The sequence below is a fragment of the Oryzias latipes genome, chromosome 19 (genome assembly GCF_002234675.1).
Source record: "Oryzias latipes chromosome 19, ASM223467v1".
Lineage (NCBI taxonomy): Eukaryota > Metazoa > Chordata > Actinopteri > Beloniformes > Adrianichthyidae > Oryzias > Oryzias latipes.
The window spans coordinates 13,975,203-13,997,601 of NC_019877.2; the positions used below are offsets into that span (position 1 = coordinate 13,975,203).

The 22,399-nt window shown below is 37.3% G+C and overlaps 1 protein-coding gene across 1 annotated transcript in view; it reads left to right on the forward strand.

Annotated features, from left to right (window-relative positions):
* The window catches only part of LOC101166504 (glutamate receptor ionotropic, NMDA 2C), a 75,067-nt gene that overhangs the window by 21,448 nt on the left and 31,220 nt on the right, over window positions 1-22,399 (forward strand). Inside the window, exons 2-7 of the mRNA XM_023949657.1 lie at window positions 498-849; window positions 2,223-2,321; window positions 17,920-17,985; window positions 18,601-18,789; window positions 19,434-19,774; window positions 21,550-21,664. Coding sequence (XP_023805425.1) covers window positions 514-849; window positions 2,223-2,321; window positions 17,920-17,985; window positions 18,601-18,789; window positions 19,434-19,774; window positions 21,550-21,664 — 1,146 coding nt within the window. The 5' untranslated portion in view covers window positions 498-513. The remainder of the gene's footprint in view (window positions 1-497; window positions 850-2,222; window positions 2,322-17,919; window positions 17,986-18,600; window positions 18,790-19,433; window positions 19,775-21,549; window positions 21,665-22,399) is intronic.

The following is a 22,399-nucleotide window of genomic DNA, read 5'->3' on the forward strand; positions in this document are numbered from 1 at the left end:
GTAGTTTTTCAATGTGTTATGACTTTCATTGTACTTTTTTTTAATTCCTAGAGAATAACCAAAGATGGGTAGATGTCTATCTGAACTAACATAATCTGAAGGATGATGCTGTGAGGACTTCTGTGTGACAGTTCTAGCATTCAGGCTGAACTGTTTCCTTGTATGTCTATCTGTGCTAAATCAGAGATGTGTGGAGATGGAGAGGTGATTACAACTATGACACTGGGTGTTGGATTATGGGGGATTACATGCACGCAGAATTTAACACACATACACACAGTTTTCATGATGACACAAGAGTCTGTAGGGCTAATACTGTCATACAAAAGGGTCAGAAATAGGGATAAAGCAGAGGAGAGGAATAATAGATGGATATGTAGCGCTGGATTATAAATCATTATGTCAAAATCGTCAGGAAGGTAAAGCAGCTTGTATGCATGGCGGCAGCTTTCTTGGATTTCAATCTTCCTTCCTCTTTTTCTTTCCTTCTTCTCCAGGCAGTAAGCTGCCAACATGACCATTCACAGAGGATATTTTTCCACCTCTCTGTGGCCTCACATCTTCCTCTTGCTCGTCTCCTCCCCGCTGCTGCGTGCCCGGCCTCTCCTCATCCACTCGTCCATTAACGTGGCGGTGGTGTTCAGCGGTTCCAGCTACCAGAATGAGGTCAGAGGTCGTCTCAGCGGGGAAAACTTTGTGGATCTGCCGGTGGTGGTCAGCCCAGTGACTGTCCTGGTCAATGACACAAACCCCCGAGACCTGCTAACCCGCCTCTGCGATACCATGGCAACGGAGAAGCTGCACGGGGTGGTCTTTGAGGATGATGTGGGCTTAGGTGTGGGTGCTCAGGTAAACATCTTCAGTGGTATTTGGTCATCCATAACAATTTCCTACAGCTGCACCTGGCAGAAATTTTATGTAAAAGATTGAAGCATAAACGTTTCAAGGAGCGGTGCCAAATGACTTAATAAATATGTGTGTGCTTTCTCTAAAACATGAAATAGCACATTATTTTTAGAGATAATCAGAAAATGTAACATCACGTAAAACATGCTGTAAAATTATGTTTTTGTCAGAAATGTGCTTCTTATTAATTTTGTAATGTAATTAATGCAGATAAAAAAACACATGAGAAAAAACTCTATAAATGTTGATCACATGTCTCCATGGGAACCAGCTTTTGTGAAAAAGGCAGGTAGAAAAAAATGTGAAAAATGTTAAGGACATTTTCACCAGTCATAAAGTTAATGAAAAGGGTCATACTTGGAAGTCAAGTGCAGAGTAAAACAATTGATAAAAATGTATAAATACCTGTCATTACGTTCTGCTAACCAATGAGAAAAAAAACTTCTCTTGTAATGTAAAAATGTGCAGTCATCTGCAAAAAAACGAGTCCTGCATAATCACAAACTCAACTTTTTGAGTGTATGACCTCTTCCAGAGTGAAGACCAGAGACACAGAACAAGCAAACTCCACCCATAAATGACCCAGTTTGGATTTGCAAAAAGTTGTTTTTAAGACAATAGCTCTAAAATAAAGTACAAACCTTCAACAACAAAGCAGTTAACATATTTTCCACATTATGAGGCACACCTAAAAGCCCTGATTATTATAATTTTTTTCCTCAAAATACAATAGTGTACCTAATAATCTAGAGTGCTTTATTTATGGTTTAATTCTGGATGTGCTTGTTGACGTTGAAGCAATTTTGAGAGGGTCTGTCAAAATGTTGTGGCTAGTCTGTAGCGGTGTTAGAGTGTTTTCTACTTTTTTTTGTATGTTACAAATGCGGTTGGGAGTTAGCGTAGTTACATTAACATGTAACTGGTGGTAGCAGTCTGTTTACGTGTTGTTAACACAGTTGGGGGTAACAGGTTTTGAGAATACACCAACGTGTCTAAAGTGGCTAACGTATAGATCTCACATATACGTTTTAGAAACACTGCGATCGCAGTTAATCTCTTACTCTTTAGTCTCGCTTAGTGTGTTTTATGTGTTTTGCTGCGCCTTTTAAATGACATAAGTTTGAAAACAGACAGTTCATTGACAGTGGGCCTTATATTTTGGGGTGCCCTATTGTGCAGAAAATATGGCAACTCATAACTTAAAATCTGCCTAACTATATTTAGAAAACAAGAAATAAAGTAGACTGAAAAGGAAATTAATTTCATGAAGCTATGTGCTTTTCTGTTCTACAACACTGAGCAAAATTCCTCCTCAGGTGGCTGAAGTGGCTCAAATCCTGGATTTCCTCTCTACTCAGACAGCTCTGCCAATTGTGGGCATCAGCGGAGGCTCTGCAGTGGTCATTCCGTTCAAGGTACACTCAAAACACCTCAGCACTGACATCTGAACGCTTTGAAGTTTGACCCGGACCATAAATACCTCTAACTTTGAAAGAAAATTGCACTTCGCAGCTTAAATGACTTTAGATACGTATAAAGACAAGAGAAATGGTCTGCACCGAGATCTGCTTTGCTTCTCCTCAGTCTCAGTCGGGACTCTTTTGTAGCAGCATCACTCTGTTTAAACCAACTTAAATAGGTCAAAGCAACCAAACCTACTTTAAAACTGGCTGCATATGAGTATTACATTTGGATGACTTAAAATTGACTGACTACAGTTGTCGAGCCTCATCGGCTCATTTCATCCATGTCTGGAAAACATTTTTGGAAGTGAAACTTTGCAGCGATTTGTGCTTCTGTCAGACAGAAAATAAACTGGGCATGTTGCTTTTGCAATGACTCAACATGTATATTTTTAAAGAAGAAGATGCAAAGCAGTAAACTGTGTAGTTATGTTGTAAAAAAAAGATTGATGACACCAGATGGAATCACTTTACCTCTACATTTAGTTGGATAATGACTCCATTCTTTCTTTCTCTTCATGCTTCCCTGCCCTTCTTTCCCTTTAATTGCCATTTTCAGCACCTTGTATTTATAGAAGCAACTCTCACTTAGAGACGCACAGTGCATAAACAGTGTATGACACGTATGAGAGCACACTCGTGGAGCCGAGTGGCGGCATCTCCTCACCTTTCAACAGCACCAGGAATGCAAAGCAAAATGTAGCTGTGGAACTGTGAATAGTGGATGTCACCACAGGCAGGAGTTTGCAAACCATTTTGTACTTATCGCCTTCCTGTTAATCAAAATGTATCTGCAGATGTCACATTATAGATGAGTATTAAACAGGAGGAGTTGTAGCTGCGGGAGGGTGATTGATTTGCTTTATTTGGATGGCAGAGTGAGTGAGGATGAGGCAGGGATTGGAGGGAGACGCTGCGCTGAAGCTCTGCTGACAGCTCCCTGAAGGCAGCTTTTAACTGCCTCAAAGTTAAATCTTCCGTCTCTCTTTTGAGAGTGAAATGATCACTCCCACTCCTGTCTTTTTTCAGGCTTTTTTTCCCCCCATTTATTTCTTTTTTAAAATCTATATTCATTTTCCCAATAATCTTCGCTTCTTTTATAAATTTAAAATAGAGGTGGGAAGGATAAACTTTTTTTGAGTTTTTGCGATGACAAACAAACCTTACTTTTCATTTGTTAGTTTTCTTTACTCACCTTTTTTTTTCTACTCACAATTTTCAAAATAAAAGCTGAAATGAATGGCCAACATCTCTTCATTAGTAGGTCCACATCAGCCTGAGGAGAACTGCTTTCTCCTTTTAATGCTATGACGTGGGAAACAATTTGTACTATTTATTGGTTGTGGAAGGAAGAATCTTGTCTTACAAAAATTTAGATTATTTGTTGTGTGACATTAATATCAGTTTCCACAGATGAAGATGTAGTGGCTATCTCATGACTTTACATATCAAAGGCACTTTATTTCAGGAATTAAATCATTCTACAGAGCTGCTACACTGCTTTAGCTCACAGATAGCACCCTTGGTCCAAGGAGTGAAAGATGTGTTTTTAAATCTCAGTAGAAGATTTTGTTTTCAGGTAAAAGATTTTGCCAGCCTGTGAGAACTGCATTATGAGAAATGTGCAGTGGAAGTTTGGACCATTTTACCTATTTGTTCCTATTAGGAACGCCAGGGTGGGAGAGGGAAAACTCTGTGTAGTTAATGATGTGACAAATTATTTTAAGTTTGTGGTGAAGGAACAAAAGTCAAATTTTGCAACAGTGTCCCAGTTCTTTTGTGCCAAATCTCCCCAATATGTCACATTCCAAAATTTGTTTAACCCAATTTTTGTCCACTACCTTGACTTGTTAAGGATGGAACCAAAGGTTTGAACTCATCCGTGTTCTCTGGATCAGGAGCTCGTAGTTTCATCCATCCATTGTTTAACGACAACACCACATTATCAGAATAATGTGTCATCCTCATTTCATTTCTCTTAATATCTCCTCTAACTTATTGCTTCTTTACCCCAAAGTGACACAGACGCTTCGCCTAAATGTGCTGGTTCCAGCATTTCCCCTCACAAACTTTGTCATTGATCGACGCCCTCCAGTTTGTAATTTGCAGAGTCAATCGTGACTTGTTTTTGCCAGATTATTTATTGTTGCTGCTCGACAGCAGCAACAAAACAGCACATTATAAATGTCCGACGGTGACCGTTTTTCTGAAGAGCTCCAAGTGCTGAGTGACGCTTCTCTATTTAGCACAAACAGCAATAGACTCTCCTCTCTGGTCTGCGTGTTCAAGGCCTTACTCAGCCTTCTTCCATGTGCTGCCATTCACTCCATTTCTCTGTCGTAAAGTCTTCTTTGTTGTCAGAACGGAGAAAAAACATCTTGGCAGAGGTGTCGGTACAATGGGACAGGTGTATTGGATGCAAAAAGACATATGCATGAGTGCATGGATCTCTTAAAGGATAAAAGAGCTCAATACTACTTAATTATCAACAGCCTGATGAGGATCACAATCTTTGATGGGGGTTTAAAAAGAAGCGGCAGCCGCACGGGCCGCCTATTTATGGTGCCTGTCTTAGTGATCTCTTTTTATGGCAACAACAAGGAAGGAGGGAATGAGACCAAGATGAAAAGGCTAAGGGGAGGAGAGGAAGCGTGTCTTTTGTCAGACGGCACATACATCAAGCAGCAGCAAAGGGAAGGAAATGAGAACGAGCGAGGAACGGCTGAGAGAAGACATCAAGACTATTCAATAGGGCTTACAAATAAAAGAAGGGAAAAAATTTTTTTGCAGCCTCTCTCTCTGAAGGGCTGGAAATCAGAGGTGGAGTGCGTCTGCGCTCTTGGCTGGCAGTCACTGCAGTGTGCCGGGTGATCTTCAGAGGGTGCTGCCTCCAAATGTCTTCTTCTGGGGTGTGGAGAAAGACAGCGCCAAAAATGCTGCGAGGCGGATCAACTAGAAGCTTTAAAGTTAGAAGTTAACTAACATAAATTACGTACAACAAATACTGCTATGACTGCTGTTGTTCTTCAACAAATTGGAGGTGTAATTTTACACTTTTATTAAAGTTTCCTGCCAGGACTTCATGCTGAGTGAATATTTGATTTATTGATTTTAATTTATTTCAAGCATTGTAGTCAAAGCAATAAAGAATTTACACATATATATCAAACTCATTACAGAAATGATACACGTCACTCATGTCACATTTGCTTAATTAAATACAGTGATCATTAACTAAATTAGTAGAGCTTGATTTATTGCTTGAAAAGGAGAGGGAAGAATCAAGCTTATATAATCCCACCCCATCCTAACATCATTCATTTGTGACTTATTTTTAAAAAAATGTTGAAAACCAGATTATTGCAAATATATGCACTTTTTACACCAATCACATGAAAGCCTTCAGTGCATTTAGGAATGCAGACATGGTCAAGATGATCTGCTGCAGTTCAAACCGAGCATCAGAATCAGGGCTGGATCTAGCCAGCCCATGTTGGGGGTGCAGACGGAATATCAAGGGGGATGGGGGGGGGGCAAATTCGGGTATATTGATGGTAGGGTCAGAATCTGGTATTGACAACATGAAAGCATGGATTCATTCTGCCTTGTATCAATGGTTCAGGCTGGGCCTAAAAGCCACTTTCTGTCAGGAACTGGTGGAGGACGAATCTAAAATGCAGGAGACCAGACTTGACAGTGGAAACTCGAACATCTGATAACTTTACAAGAGTGCGACACACGGGTGACAGAGCGGACACATTTATAGGATGAGGACAGTTAACCCTTGTGCTATCCTAGGCACTTTAACGTTGGGAGCTGGGTCATCTAGACCCACTAAACAGTGCTCTGAACCTCTTTTCTTCAATGATTTGTGATCTTCACTGGTGTCCATGGATTACATGAAATCTTTCCACCTTTGTCATGGTAGGGAGAACACGTCAATGTAAGGGTGGGGTCATCTAAGATAGCACAAGGGTTAACAGAAATTAAAACAGCTGCGGATGATTATGAACATGAATCTGGAGAAGAGGACCACTTAACACTAAAGTGCACTTTTAACCTCTCGAGACCTGGTGTTCACATATGAGGACTTCACATTGTGGGTTTTATTATCACTGTTGTTAATTCTAATTACCCGGGGCCTTGCGACTACGAAATAAAAAAAAATCCATATCAAACAACAGCTCAGGTCTCAAGAGGTTAACAGGAATCCTGCAATTAACACTGAATTTTTTTATTTTCCCAGGAGCAAATCAGGATAAAAAAAACTTTTTATTTTTTTAAATCAAAAAGTTTATTTTATAAAAAGGTTCTGCAATCCTATAGGGAAAAAAAATCCCACCAGGAGTTTTATTTCAAAGCAATCAATCATGTTTTAAAGTTGTCAGATGTTGAACAAAAGATTAGCAAACTCTCAATTTTTTTTTCTGAACAGCTTGCCTCTCTTCCTGAAAAAGATTTGTGTTTATTTCCTTTTGAAGAAAAAAAAAACACTCCTAGACCCCAACTGCATTGCTTTTGTCAAAAAAAAAAACCTTAAATCTCTTTTTTTTTAGCAAAAATACTGTAGCCTTCTGACATTTAACAAGAAAGATTTGCTTTAGTCCCAAATCACAAGTGCTTACAGTATCTGATGATGATAAATACAAGTTCAAACGAAGCTGACAAACTGACACAAAAGCAAAGCGAGAAAGGGAAAGTACTTTAAGATAAGAGTTTAACTCAAGCATTTGGGCATATAATGTCATTAATCATGATTCAAGGCAGTCAATACAAGATTATTTTTCAGCTGTCTTAGCTGGCTGCAGCCTAAGGTCACGCTCTCCTTCAGATATTGGAATGAAATGGTGCAAGAAGTCAGACATTTCTCACCGGATTGGTGTGTTTGTTTCTTTTTTGGGGGCTTGTTCCTGCAGCCGGACTGACCCGCTTTCTCTGTTTGCCATTCAGCACATGTCTGCCCTCCTCAACACTTCATTTCTGACTTTCTCCTGGCCTCATGATCCAGAAATCAGACACTCCATAAGCAGGTCATGAGAAGCTCAGAGCCGACACACTGTTTTCCCTGTGGAAGCTGAAACCCATGTTCATGGCGAGGCCACCTCCAAACTTACAGCCCAGTATCCTATCAATCAGGGACGCGCAGAGGATCAAAGAGGGGCTCAAAGTCGGAAAAGGTAAAAAGGGCAGCAAAAACAAACATTTTTTTGTCCTTTAAACAGTTGAAATTAAGTCAAATTTTAAAGTACTAATAAATAACTACGGTACTCAGCTACGTGACCTGTGTAAGTAAAAATGATACCACTGTCATTTTTTTTTATGTAAACAAATTATTGTCAGCATGACTTCATTCACTTTATCACAGATTTGGAAAACATCCAAAGCAATAAAACACTGAAGGCTATTTATTTTGGCATGGCCAACATGAATCAAGTTCAATACAGATGGTAATATTTTAACAGATATAACCTTTATCCCCAGAATGCTGAACTTACTAATAATATTTAATGTTATTATCAGGCTGTTACTGTGAGGATTTTTGGGGTTTAGTTTGATTCTTCGGTCGTGTTATTGGATATTTTCTGTCTCATGTTAATCATCCACAGCTGTCTTCATTTTTGTTAATTGTCTTTAGTGGGTAGAAGTGTCTGGTTTTCAGTTCTACATTTTCAGGTCATTTCATGTATCCCTTTTTTTCCCCTGTTTAAATTTATTTATTAAACGTTTTTGCCACCAAGCCTTGTTTCCTGCATTTTTGCCCTATATAATAATAATAATAATAATAAAAATACATTTTATTTTAAAGCGGCTTTCAAAACACCCAAGGACGCAGTACAGGTTGAAAAATAAAACACAATAAAATCACAACATGTTAAAAACAATTAATAAGTTGAGATCATTAATAAAATCAGATAGCAGAAGATGGAAAATTGTGATCTGGAAAAGCAAGCTTAAACAGATACGTTTTGGGTCAGGATTTAAAAATTGTAAAGGAGTCAATGTTGCGGAGGTCGTGACCATACGGGCCGGAGGGCCGGTAAGCTGAAAGGAAAAAGAAGACCGGAGAGAGCGAGAGGGAGTGTTAATATGGAGGAGATTAGAAAGATAAGAAGGAGCCAGGTTTTGGAGGGTTTTGAAGGTGTAGAGAAGAATTTTGAATTGAATCCTGAAAACTACTGAAAGCCAGTGTAGCTGCTGGAAACGGGAGAATGGGAGTGATGTGATGGAAGGAAGGAAGGAGTATATATCCAGTGTGACTAGTTCTAGATTGGGATTCACAGCTAAACTCTCTTTTTGATCTTATCCTCTAAACATGGGCCTTTGTTGTGATTGGCAACATTAATTCAAAAAATAGTGAAACTGAATGACACTGAATCTAAAGAAGGCAATTCTGATCAGAAAAGATTGGCATTAGACAGGAAAGGATTTATAAGGGCTGGGAGAATTTTATATTAAACGAACTCTAACTCTTATTTCAACGCAATTGGGTTTAAACAGATTTGACAAAAAAACTGCTCACACAAACTGTCTCCAGACTGATGAAGCCACTTGGATGAGTGGCAAAACATTTCAAGGAAGAAGAATTAAAGTCCAGTAGCTGTGACTCAACTTCCAGACTCCTTTTACCAACTTGAAACTAACTTTTTTTTTTACTGACAATGTTCAATCATGCATTAAAATATTGCAAACAAGCAAACACCAATGCAAAGGGTAGAATCCAGAGGCAGCTATAGCATACCTGTAAAAAGACATTTAGTTTCAGACCCCTACTGAAGAACCTATGAACATGCTATAGATGTGATTCATTTATTTTGAAAATAACACCGATAATTTTGTAGTTTGTATCCAACTTCCTGTCCCTGCTCAATCCGCTCGGTTAAATTGAGGGGCCGTGTTCAGACGTCTGGCAAAAGTAGTTACTGACTTCTTGACTAATATAGAGTTTTTCTGAAATATCAGTGACTGGTCACTAGTTAGACCATAACTCTCAGATTCAAGTAGCTGAAGAGAGACAGCTTCACTGTCACGTCTCATAAGTTCTCTGTGGGACATCAGTTTCACGCTGTTCCTGACGCTCTGTCTCTGAGTTCAAGTGTAGCTACAAAGACAGAAGCAGCAGCTCAGAATCCCAGTATAACACAGAAATGGCTACAATAGAATACAGTGGGAGCTTTGTACCAATGTTTCATTCTTGCATCTCTAACAGGAATTTATTAATGCTAATAAAAAGCAGAAGTAAAATAAAAAACAAAAAACAAAAGTTGCTCAAGCCTTTAGGGCCCTTTGCGTGCACGTTCCTGTTATTTGTCACAAACCAGGCAGATGGCTGGTTCCAACTGCAGCAGGTTTTTTTAGCTCAGCTAAAAGTCCACAAAGCTAAATCAAGGTCAGGCAGGCAGGGGCCTTCATGGAAGCATCAGAGAAGGGACTGGAGTAGTCAGGATTCAGGTGAAACGTGGGGCAGGCAAACTGAGTCAGAGACAAAAGTGGGTGAGGAAATCAGAAGATCAGCTCTGGATATAACACTTGGTAATGCAGGCAGAGTGGCACAAACAACACTTCGCACAGAGTGAGACTCAGTACAGTGCTTAAGTATTACTGTAAGTGATTGCAAATAAAAGTCAGGTGTGTGGCATCCAGAAACTGTGTGCTGGGATTGCTGGGAGATGTAGTGTGTTTAGAATTCTGGAGATGGTTTCCGTCGATGACCGGGGGGGAGACAGAGTTTTGACTTCTGATATTATCAGAGAGGTGGTCAGGCCAACTGGAAATGTTGCATGAATCACTCCCTCAACACTGATGTTAAATACAGTGCAAGTATTTAACATCAGTGCAAGTTCTCCCACTTAAAAAGATGAGAGAGGCCTGTCATTTTCATCATAGGTATACCTCAACTATATGAGAGACAAAATGAGAACAAAAATCTAGTAAATTCTGGGAAGACTTGCCCCATTGTGTCTTCCATAAAGTTTGTTTCTAAGCTTCAGTCTATAAAAATTACTCTCAATTTCAATTCTCTATCATTTAAATGTTACGTGGAACTCCTCAGGGCTCGATTTCAGTTTTCCCTTTTTATCAAATTCTACGTTTTCTCATAGACACGTAATCTGTTTTTTCATACTCAGCTGCTCATGTGAGGATTTGGTGATGCATCGCTGCTTTCATTGAAGATTTACCTGCTTGGACACTTTGAGAAACAGCATCTCCCAGATAAGACGCTGCAATGGTACCACATGCTGATCCATCCTATTGAGTCTTTTTTTTTTTTACAGATTGGTGCCTCTTGAGCTTCTTTATAACCGCAGAGAGGCAATTTCTTTTTCCAGCGAAAAAATTCTAAGTTAAGAACTCTGGTGTCAAAGGCGGAGTTTGACATAATTATACAGGCTTTGAGTGGCTTTCACTTGCATTGTTGTTGTAGCAGTCTCTTCACAAGTTTGATTCAGGGGGGAACTTCACAGCCTCCAGTCTGTGCCAAACTCTGCTGCTGCTCACTCACACTTGTAAAAAGAGCATACATGACACTGAATTTTAGCCGAGCATTAATGCTGGTTTTAGAACAGTTAAGGTTCTGGTGCTCAAAAGTAGAGAAAGCTTCAACGTAAATTTTCAGCAACAAAAACATTTTATGCAGCACGATCATTTATGTCGATAGAACTATGACCCCAGACTGTAAAAATGGTTTATTTTTGTGCTCTAAATTCCTCTAAAACTGGGTAATCTCCATCGACACATCTGTGGATTTTTATGAGTGTTTCTTATTTTTCTTTTTCTTATTTTACTGATATTTTACTGTAAAAGTATTTTAACCTGCTTATCTTGTTTGCATGATCTGCAGAATGTGTCAGGAGAAGTCCATTCTTTAAAAACAATTGTTTGTGCATCAGAGCTTTTTTTTGCAGAGCAAGGCGATTGTCTTTTATCAGAGGATCAAACTCTTGTCTTTAAGAATTTTGCTTCTGTTGTTAAAAAATTGATAAGTAAATCTCAAGAGATGTTTTTGATCAGGAAGTTCATCATTTTATGGTGCTACTACCACAAAACAATTCAGTTCAGTATGACTTTCTGGTTTTCTTCCAAAATAAACTAATTAAAATTGCAGAATTTTGATGATCTTTCACTACATAGTTTCCAGAGATGTTACTTGTTTCATTGTAATTAGTAAAAAAAAAATCCCTTGTTAATGGTAACATTTTGGAACCAAAGCCTTTTACTGATTAGAAAGTAATGTGTTGTAAGCTATTTTTGAGACTTTTAGACATTTAAAAAGGACACATTTAAAAGATAAATAAAAAAAAAGAAAAGTAACACATTTAAAAGATTTAACTAATTAAACCAATATTACACATTTTTCATGTTTGATACCCCTAGACTCCTGATCGTGGTCCAAACTTTCCCATTGGATATAACTTGGTCTGCAGTTCTTCATGATTCCACTAGGGGCAGTAGAAGGGCTTTTCAATATGGCTGCCACAATGAAATCTCAAGAACATTTTTGGTGGGAAAAGTTTTGCTAATTTTTGAAATTTTATGGTGAGACTAACTCAAATATTGTTTTTCATTTTTTGAATGACTACTATCTGCAATGAAAGACTTCAACATTTGTTGATGATACTTAAAAAAAACAGTTCCTCCATGTTATAAATGCATGCATCACATTTAAGACAGTGGGTAAATAAGGTGCTTTTTCCTCAACACTCATGTCAATATTTATTTATTAATAAAAACGTATTTAAATTAACCAACGTATCATGATTGATACGTTTTATATCTCATAAATAAATGTTATTGTAATTTTTGTGTGTGTGTTGATTTAAGAATCAATTTAAGATGTCACTTAGGAAACAAACAGATCCAAACTTAGAGGTGTTTAGTCTGCAAATGTTACATTTTTAGTTTGGACAGGTACTGTAAAAAAATTATTTCAAAAAACTTCTAAAACAAATCTTACATTTAATCTGGTCAGAACAGAAAATTTATTTTACTTTATTGTGAGAATGGTTACAAGTAAGACTTTATTCAATCAACACATACATTTTCAAAGAAGTCATCCAAAACTGACATTAATTTGGAAGAACTGTTTTGTGTGTAAATTATGACCAAAACAAGTCCTTCCAATGAGGGGAAGGGACCATACAAACTTCGCTCCGTACTGTATGTGTGCAGCCACCATGTCCACAGACTTCCTGTCACATTACCATACGCTCCTGGGGTAAGGCTGCTAATTACGCCTGTGTGTGACAGCCGCACTGCCAAGGTGGCGGGAAGAAGACGGCTGGGAAGAGGAGGATGAGAGAAGGGGAGGGTGAACCCTGTCTCTTCATGTGGGTGTGTTACTCTGAGATTTCAACATGGAAAAGAAGGTCACTTTGATGTGATTCTTATTAAAATTCACAATGGAGAAGAAAGTCAGTGTCATCCGGTGTGTTTAATTCTGAGTTTAATTAGGTAGTAATAGTCTTAGTGGACCAAAAACTCTAATTTGTTTAGCAGCTCAGATGCAACTTAATGGATTTTGATTGAAATTCAAATGACACACCTCAAGAAAGCTCAAGAAAATTAGCTGAAAGGATGGCTGCTAACCAGTTTTATTTATTTTTGTATCAGCCAGACATGATTGTGTATGACTATAATTACAGCCACTATAGTGTACAGTCCAGTGAAACAGTCTGGAGATGCTTTGCTCCAAAGGTGAGCCTCATACAAGCTCAGACAGAGGTAAACTGAAGATATTGAGATTTTTCTCTGTGATATTCTTGTAGTCCTCGGGCTGTGGAGCTCTCCTGGGCTTTGCACAGCCTCTGAACTGGGGGAGACTGAAAGATCAACAGAAAGAGGAGATGACAGGTAGTCACCTCGGAGACGCGCACAGACTGAAAAGATCTGAGACCTCGTCCCAAGCGGCACCTAATAGTTTGCCATTATGTCTTCTTTTTCATCTTATTCCTTTGCACATGAAGATGATGATTCACTAGGAAGAGGGAGATTATATATATATTTATAAATACTTCCAACAAGGCAGTTTCTCGTTTATTAAGCCTGAGTTTAAACACCATCATGTTACATGTTTTTTCACTTTCTTACATCACGAGTGTATTTCTGCCCTGAAGCACCGCTATGCCGCTCAGATCTCCAAACTCAATTACATATTATTGGAAAAAAAAGCCAGGGATAGATCATTCAGACGCTCAATTCACAAAATTGGTTAATTTAAAATTGGGGATTACATTCCAAACCTTTTAACCTTACGATTTCAGGTTTTTGAACTCTACAAGGATATTTAAAATTAAGATGAAAGCAAATATAAAAAAAATTTGTTTGCTGTGAATGTTTTATTTATTTGTTGATTTTTCTCTTTTCTTTCTGTGCATTTCAATGGAATAGTAATTATCCATTTTCCATCCAAAAAGCTATTTACTTTAATCATAAAAAAACTATATAAGAATACTGATAAAAAAATACAAAGGAGGAACTTTAAACAAAAAAAAGTTAATAAAATTTACGACTGCAAATTATTTGAAACACAGATCTATTTCCTGGAGAGAAAAAAAGCTTTGAAAAAGTGTAAGTCAGGATTTGATGAATCAGTATTGATGAAAAATCCATTAGTTGGATTTATTTCTACAAACTCTAATCTAATTTTAACGCTCTTTACACTAATCACAACAAAACAAAAACTGGGCCATCCATTTTTTTGTAAAATTTAAATGTAAAAGATTTGGAGTACTAGTGAAATCAACTAAAGCACTGAATCAAGCCACATCTTACACCATATGCGTAATGGAACACAGTGTGTTCAAATGCTTGGGTCTGGCTCTTATTTATGAAGATCTTTGAAGGCGTGCCTCAAGTCCCAAATTTAGGTTCCATTTTATTTTATTATTATATCATTAATTTATGTCGAAATCTCTCAAAGTCTTTTCATCACTTGTATGGGAAAGATATAATCCATTATACTTGCTCCTCTTTGACTGTGTATTTGCAGTCTGCCATTCTGTTCTTCAGTTCCATTCACACTTACTGACATTGACTATTGAATGCTGAAAAAAACTCAAGTCAGGATGTTTTCACATAAACACAAATTACCGAAAAAAACATATAACATCATTACACGCTGCACAAGGTAAATCCATGGATGCAGTTTCAAGCTTAAGTACCTTGTATGTTTTGTTAGATCAGGAGTTGTCTTTACAGGCACATATTGCAAATGGGATCTGTAAGCTGAGGCTTGGATTCTATTACAGAAATGAATCCTGCTTTTTCCTCAGAGCGTGTAAACTCCTATTATCTGCAACCTTTTTACCTTTGTTGGATTATGGGGATTTTTTTCATGTGCATGCCTCTACAAAATGCCTTTACTAAACCCGGTGCATCACTGTGCTCTAAGGTTTCTAACACATCACTGTGAATGTGTACATCACAGCAGAGTGACCTTCATTGTGTATGCAAAGGTGTACTCACTGGAAACTCTTCTTAAGCTTGTTCCAATTTATTTAAATTCTCCTCAACAACGGTCAAGAAGTCGTTATGATCTTTGTTCAGGTAGCTCTTATCATTCGCATATTACCCGTTTTTGGACCAATTTGGGAAAACCAGCTTTTCTGCTGCCTCTTCTGCCTGGGACACTGCAAACTCAGATCCAGTGGTTTAGTTTTATTCTTTTTGGTGCCAAGTTTCCAAAAATGAATAGTTTGATTATTTGTGAGCACAAAATCTTTTTTGACATCACTTTTAGATATTTCCTGTTTGCTTTTAAAGGATTTGTTTGAAATAAAAACTCATACTCAAATTACCATTTTGTGCACAGCAATTAGCATTGTGTGGCCACAAATTAGTAGTAACAATTGACGATATAAAAGAAAACCTAAATTGTCCCCACAAAATACTAATTTGTGCGCAGAAAATGCTAATGTGTTCGCACATTAAATGCTAATATTTGCCCACAAAACAAAAAAAATGTACTTTATTTAATATTTATTTGAAGAGAAATAATTCACATCAATGAACCCTTCTGCAAATGTGCCGGTGTTTTAGCTGCAAAGGTCATTTTTAACTGTAGTTACAATTAACAAACATAAAAAACACACAAACTCAATGCAAAAATGATCATTTGTGGCCACAAATTATTATTTTGAAGGAACTATTTATTATTTTTAGAGTGTCATGTTCAAAGGTCCATAATGAAAAAAATCCAAAAAGAATCTTTTAAAGTGTTTATGTTCCTAATTGCTGGTCTTCTATTATTAATGCCAAATGCCAGTTTTATGTCGGTTTTTATTTTCTTTTGGCTTTTTATTTTTTATTTTTTTATGACATGTTCTGCTGAGCTTTTGTCAAGGTTGCCCTTGAAAAAGAAACTTTGACCTCAATCGGTTATTGTCTGATCAAATAAAATAAAATAAATAAAAATCTAGACAAATGAGCAATCCTCAACCCCTTCATTATTCCCAATTACATAAAAAACCTTCTAGAGTGTTTTTTCCTGTCAAGGGGATGGTAAATTAAATGTCCCAGAATTGACCAATCACCAAATTCCTTTTTTCATTTTAACCTTTCTTGATCCATGATTTTTTAAGATAAAAATAATTTAATTTATAATGCTCAAAGAAACCCTCAGTTATCAACGTTTTGAAATTCTCCCATTGACATTTGACTCCATGTCCAGCTTTTGTCCTCTTTTTATTTGTTTTTGCCCACTGGTGAAAAGCTCTACTTTTTGTTATCAGGATACAGTTAATAGATATGCAAATTCATGCCAACGCACACAGTGTTAGACTCCTTTTCCTGACAGAAAGAGAGCAGTAGAACTGAATGTTTTCTCTGCAGAGACAAGGTCGACAGTAGAGCATCAAAGGCTTTTTGTCAAATAAAGACATTAATAAATGTGCAAAATGTGTTGTTCGTAAGCATGGAAATAACACATTAAATAACACATCACTCTGAATTTGCATCTTTATGTCTAAGTTTTTGTTTTGTTCAGTCACTTTGATATTAGGAGCCTATTGCATTAAAAGAGGCTGCAGCTTTACAGGAAAAGTCTTTTCCTGCTGTAATTCTATCAACATTTTCCAGTAATTTCTTAAAGTTTTAACAGGCTTTCATTTTTTTATTAATAAAATAACATTAGACGCAGTTTTTAAAATTAGCTCTTTATTGATCTCCTAAACTTAGTTTCTTTCATTATTTAAAATATTAGTAATATATTTTTTGTGCTATTTGAACTTGCTGACATATTTTAAACAAAAATTTTGAAATGAAGATTTTTTTACTTTTTAAGAAAATAAAACTGTCCAAAAATGGCTGACCGAATGAGGGGTGTTGCCCTTGTGATGCTGAAAAAGAAACAGTAAGAAAAGAAAAACGAAATCTATGGTTATTTTGAATGAATGAATGAATGAATGAATGAATGAATGAATGAATGAATGAATGAATGAATGAATGAATGAATGAATGAACTTTATTTCTAGAATACATAAAAGACAGATAAGAATTCAACAGTTAAAAGGAAAAAAAGATGCCACCAACTGTTAAGAATCAAGGCCAGTTTTTAGTTGATGTTTTAAAAACAGGTCTGATGTCATATATAGAAAATTATGGAATAAACTGGATTAAATGGAAAATTACTCCATAATTGGAATATTCTGGCATAAAATGAAATAAATGCAATACTTATTCTAGTTTACTCCAGAATAAACTGGAATAAAGGAAATAGTATTCCATAATTTGAATATTATAGAATAAACTAAATATTGTTTCATAATTGGAATGATGTGGAATATTATTCCATAACTGGAATATTGCTGTCACAAAACAGACAGACGGCTGGTTCCAGTTGCAACGGGTTTATTAGCTCAGCTAAAAGTTTGCAGAGCTAAAGCAGGGTCAGGCAGGAATGGGAGTTCAAGTCCCAGCTGAAACAGGGCTGAACACCAATGGGGGCCCTCTGTTCTCCACATGCATGTGTGGGTTTTCTCCGGGGACTCCAGCTTCCCACGGTCCAAAAAAATAACATGCTTCATAAATTAATTGGTTACGTTAAATTGTCCTTAGGTTTGAGTGTGCATGGGTGTTTGATCCGTGGCCCTGCAACAGACTTGCAACCTGTCCTGGATGTCCCCTGCCCTCACCCACAAATGGCCGGGATAGGTTCCGGAGGCCCCATGACCCCGAAAGGGAAAAAGCGTGTTTCGAAAATGAATGAATGAATATCCCATAAATTAAATATTGTGGAATAAACTGAAATAAGTGAAATATTTTTCCTTGAATGAAATATAGTGGAATTAATAGAATATTATTCCATAGTTGGAATATTGTGAAATAAACTGAAATAAATGGAATATTATTCCATAACTGAAGGCTGACAACGGAAAAAGCATCGTCGCCTCAGTGTTTTTGTCCCTGATCTGGGCACATGAAGTAGATACTGGTTGGCAGACCTCATAAAAAGCTCTGTCAAGTGATATGGGGCAGGGCCAAGAAGAGCTTGAAATGGTTTTAAAGCTCATTTTTCCATTCACGACTGGCTAAATCAGTTTCTGCGTCTTCACAGGCTGAAGGATCCTCCTTTCTGCAGATGGGGGCTTCTCTGGAGCAGCAGGTCATCTCCATGTTTAAGGTACAGCAGAGCCCTGTTTTAACACAGTATAGCTTTTAATAACAAGTAGTCCACACGTTAGATTTGACAGCTGGTATCTCTGCTGATTAACACCATACCCGAGCATTATGGATGTCAGGGTGGGAATCCCTGACCCACTTCCCTAACCTAGTAGAATGTGGGTTTATCATGGATTGTACAAAGTCTCAAGGGATCAGATTACGTTCAAGGTGTTTAAAAGTAATCTGAGTACTTTGTCTAATTTTAACCCATTATCATAGCAAAACCTTTTTTTGTTTATTTGTTTGTTTAAAAAACTATGAGTTGGGTTAAAATGAAACCACTATAACCTAAAACATTAGTATTTTTCCAAAAAAAGTACTCCAAAAATATATCCCAGCATGAATTGTGTTGAAAAAATAACCCAAGTGTTTAAAGAGTGTGTCGAACTGCAGAAAATCTCAAAAGTGCGGCATTTTCCATTACTTATCTTTGGTAACTTCAATGCAAAACCCAAAATCTGCAAACATTAAAAAGAATGCATCGCTACAGAAGCGGTGTGTGAAGTGAACCAGGAACTGAATGGTTTGGGAAATATTTTAAGAAGATCCTGCTAGATTTCTAACTTCTTTGTAGATCTTGGAGGAGTACGACTGGGGCGAGTTTGCTGTGATCACCAGTTTGCTGCCAGGCTATGACACCTTTGTGGACATAGTGCAGTCATACACGGACACGTCCTACTTCCTGTGGGATCTGCAGGACGTCATGACTTTAGAAATGTCTGTTGGAGCAAATGACCTGAAGACCAAACGCATGTTGCAGCAGGTTCGTTGAGTAAGAAGCTATCCTCTTTTGTTTTTTAAATGTTGAATTGATTTTCACGCTTCTGAAGGAAAATGACACTAACTGAAGGAGACAGTTCTGTCGCTGTGGGAAACACAGTTTGCTGCTTCTTGAATGATCCTGCATCACCAGAGGGCCACAATTGAGAATATGTTTTTTTATGAAAGCATATAAAGTATAATCTTCAGGTAAAGAAATAGGCAGGACATAAGATTTAACAAATTAAAGGAAGAAAAAGCCAACAAATTTTTTCCCCTTATTTTGTATTCACTTACTCTTTCTTTCTTTTTTTTTTTAAATATGTATGCCAATTAGTTGTGCTGAATTATTTTACAATATGGGCAACATTTCTTTTTTATAAAAAAAAATGTAACTGTATTTTCCTCAAGGAAAAATAACTTTCACAGATAAAATATATACTGTTTCCTATTTTATATAATTTCTACAACTTCAATTGCTAAAAAGGTTACCTGTTAAACAGGTTGCAAATATTCTGCCAGATTTAGTCGTTTAAAATATTTAAGTAACACTTTTAATTTGAACTCTGAGCATCTGGTGTTTTTGGCTTCTGGAAAGCAGCACAGCTCTGTTCTTTGAATCCCTGCATAAACCCGCTCTGTCTGCAGGTGGACTCCCAGGTCCTGCTGGCGTACTGCTCTCACGACGAGGCGCAATACTTGTTCCGTCAGGCAGCTGAGGTGGGTCTGTTGGGCCCGGGGTACATCTGGATTCTCCCCAGCCTGGCCGTAGGCAATCCCAACAGCCCCCCACCTGCCAGCTTCCCTGTGGGTGTGATTGGTGTGATTACAGACCAGTGGAGGAAAAGCTTGAGGCAAAGGGTGAGGGAGGGTGTTGCCATTGTTGCCAAAGGGGCAGAAGGTTTCAAGAGGGATTATGGGTTCATTCCTGAAGGATACGGGGATTGCAGCAAGCCAGCAAAACAGTTTGACAACAACACACTGTTCAGGTGAGACATCCCAAGATAACTTAAACCTGAACATCCTTTTGGAATGTTGTTGTTTTTTTTTTACAGAAATCCTCTAGACATAAATTCAGCAAAAACCCAATAACGTAATAAAAATATAATCCACACTTTTGCTGTTCGAAATGAAAAAATTGTGGAAATAATGTTTTGGAAACTTGATAAATTACAGTAAAATTGTTTGTAATCCATTTATAGTTTTTTTAATTAAAATTCTAAATTTGATTATTTTATTCCCTTAGAGGTTAAAAATTGGTTGAAGAGCAGTCACATAAAAGTAAAAGTCTCCTTTTCTACATTTCTATGCATCAGTCTTTGGTTTCTTAGGCCTTAAAGTTACCATAGTTTTTTTTTTAATAATGAATAACTCATTTTAGATTAAATTGAAGTCTTACTTTGCGTTCACCACACACATTATAAGTTTACATGCAACTTTTCTATTATATTTTCCTATCAATTTAGAGCAAGCTAGGTTTGATAAATTGATGCATATTTTTGGTCTTTACTTGAAAAAAACAATAAACAAACAACATGAAAAAGGTGTGTGAATAGGAAGCTGTACATAGTCCATTGTAGCCATCTGTCTTTAAAGGCGTACCGTACTTCGTAACATTTTACAATAAAAAACACAAAAAAATTGCTCATTTGAAAAACACAAAACCTGCTTTGTTAAAATCGTATTCACATGAACCCTTATGAGGGGTTTGACCCCTGTGGGTGCTGCTGATTTTTGGGTTATCCGGGGCCGTAGAGGGTTGCAGAAAGTAGTGGCTGCATCTAAAGGGGGCTCAGGTGTGTCTAATGTCGTAAAAATGAAAAGCAGGATTGTCATGTGTGTGGTAAGGGTTTTGTTAAGTATGTGTTAGAAAAATGCAAGTTGCACGCACGATATCTTCACGCAGCACTCTGGTCATTAGTAAGGCGTGTGTACTGGCCCCTTACTGACCACTCAAATGCTGCACACATAGGTTGCACAAGTGCCCGTAGGAATCCAACACAAGCAATTTCTTAAAGCCAGGTTGTCTGCAATGGTCATTCAAAGAGCGAAGACCTTTCCCTCAAACTGCATTATTGGGTTTCCTGCAGGATTCAGTGGGGGGATAGAAATAAGAAAAGATCCCTAAGACATACCTGTGTCTCACGTACTTCCCCCTTACTTACCCTTAGGTGTTGCTTAAGTACTATTCGATCATTTGTGCCCTAAACTGAACAGGTCGACTTATTCTCTAAAAAGTAATGATGATGAGGGTCGCCATTTTCCCATAAAAAAGATCATGTAAAATCTATAGTTGACTTTGTTCCTACAGAAGTACTGAAACGTCATACGGTGATGACAAAAAGATCATTTTCTATAAGAAAAAACTAGCAGTTTGTGTCCAAAAAGTCTGTCTTTGACTTGTTTTTGTTGTAATCAAATAGCAAGTTACAATAAAACTATAAGGCAGATACTAACTTAACATGTGTTTTACAATGCTAATTAGTTTGTATTAATTATTTACAGCCCAGTCTATAAAGAATTTATGACTTAACAGAGAATAAAACTTTAAACAGAAAAGCTCTGATGTCCAACCAATTACCTGTTGTTATTAAGCTCCAATTAGCTTCTTCCCCTCTTAAATCAAACCTTCCAGTGGGAGCTTTAGGCTTCATTTGTGCATTTGTCATTGCCCACGAATGGGTAATAATGCATGTGTGAAATCCTTTAGTCAGGTTTTCTGATTGCATACCTCTTTTTTTTCCTGCTTTGCATAAACACACAGGCACATGCTGAATGTGACGTGGGAAAGGAAAGATTTGTCGTTTAACAGCCAAGGCTTCCTCTCCAACCCGTCCATGGTCATCATCACTTTGGACCGAGAAAGACAATGGGACAAGGTAAACTAAATGCAAAATTATGATATTATGTTAAGAGCATCCATTAAAATGGACTTAGTGTAGCAGTTGCATTTATCATTTAAAATGAGCAAACTCCATATTCACAGCTGTCTGTAGTAGTGCACTCCACTGTCACAAGGTAATCTGACAAAGACGACCTTAAAAATATTGTGTACTCAGATTACTGACACACATAAGCAATCAATGGTTGCTGAATATTTAAAGTCATTATTTATTTTTAGGGTTCAGATTCGTTACAGTGGAGCAGATTCAAAAGAAAGATCTCAACAGAATAAAAAATGGCTTTAGGTTTTGACCTCATTTTTGTTGTTACAGCACGCAGAGGGGTAAATATAGATGCCACAATGTGGTGACATCTAGACTGATGTATCTGTTTTCAGAAGAAAACGAAACTTGCATGCTCATGTTTATGGAGAATTAGTAATTGTGACTTTAATAAAATATTTTTTTTGTTTTTCCTGCTTTGCAGAATCTGTGAAACATTTCAACTGTAGTACAGTTCAACTGTATACTTTTCCATTATCTCTCAAAACTTCCATGGAGTTTTTATAGTATGTTCTTGATAGGATTTCCATTTTAAAAAGACAGAATTGAAAATGTTTATTTTTAATGTTTTATTTTGATAGTACTTTTTCAAAGTCTTGTGTTTCCTGTGTGATCACTCGCTCTGTAATGGCTACTTGATCAATCCCAGAGTACGCAAAGCGTTTTACG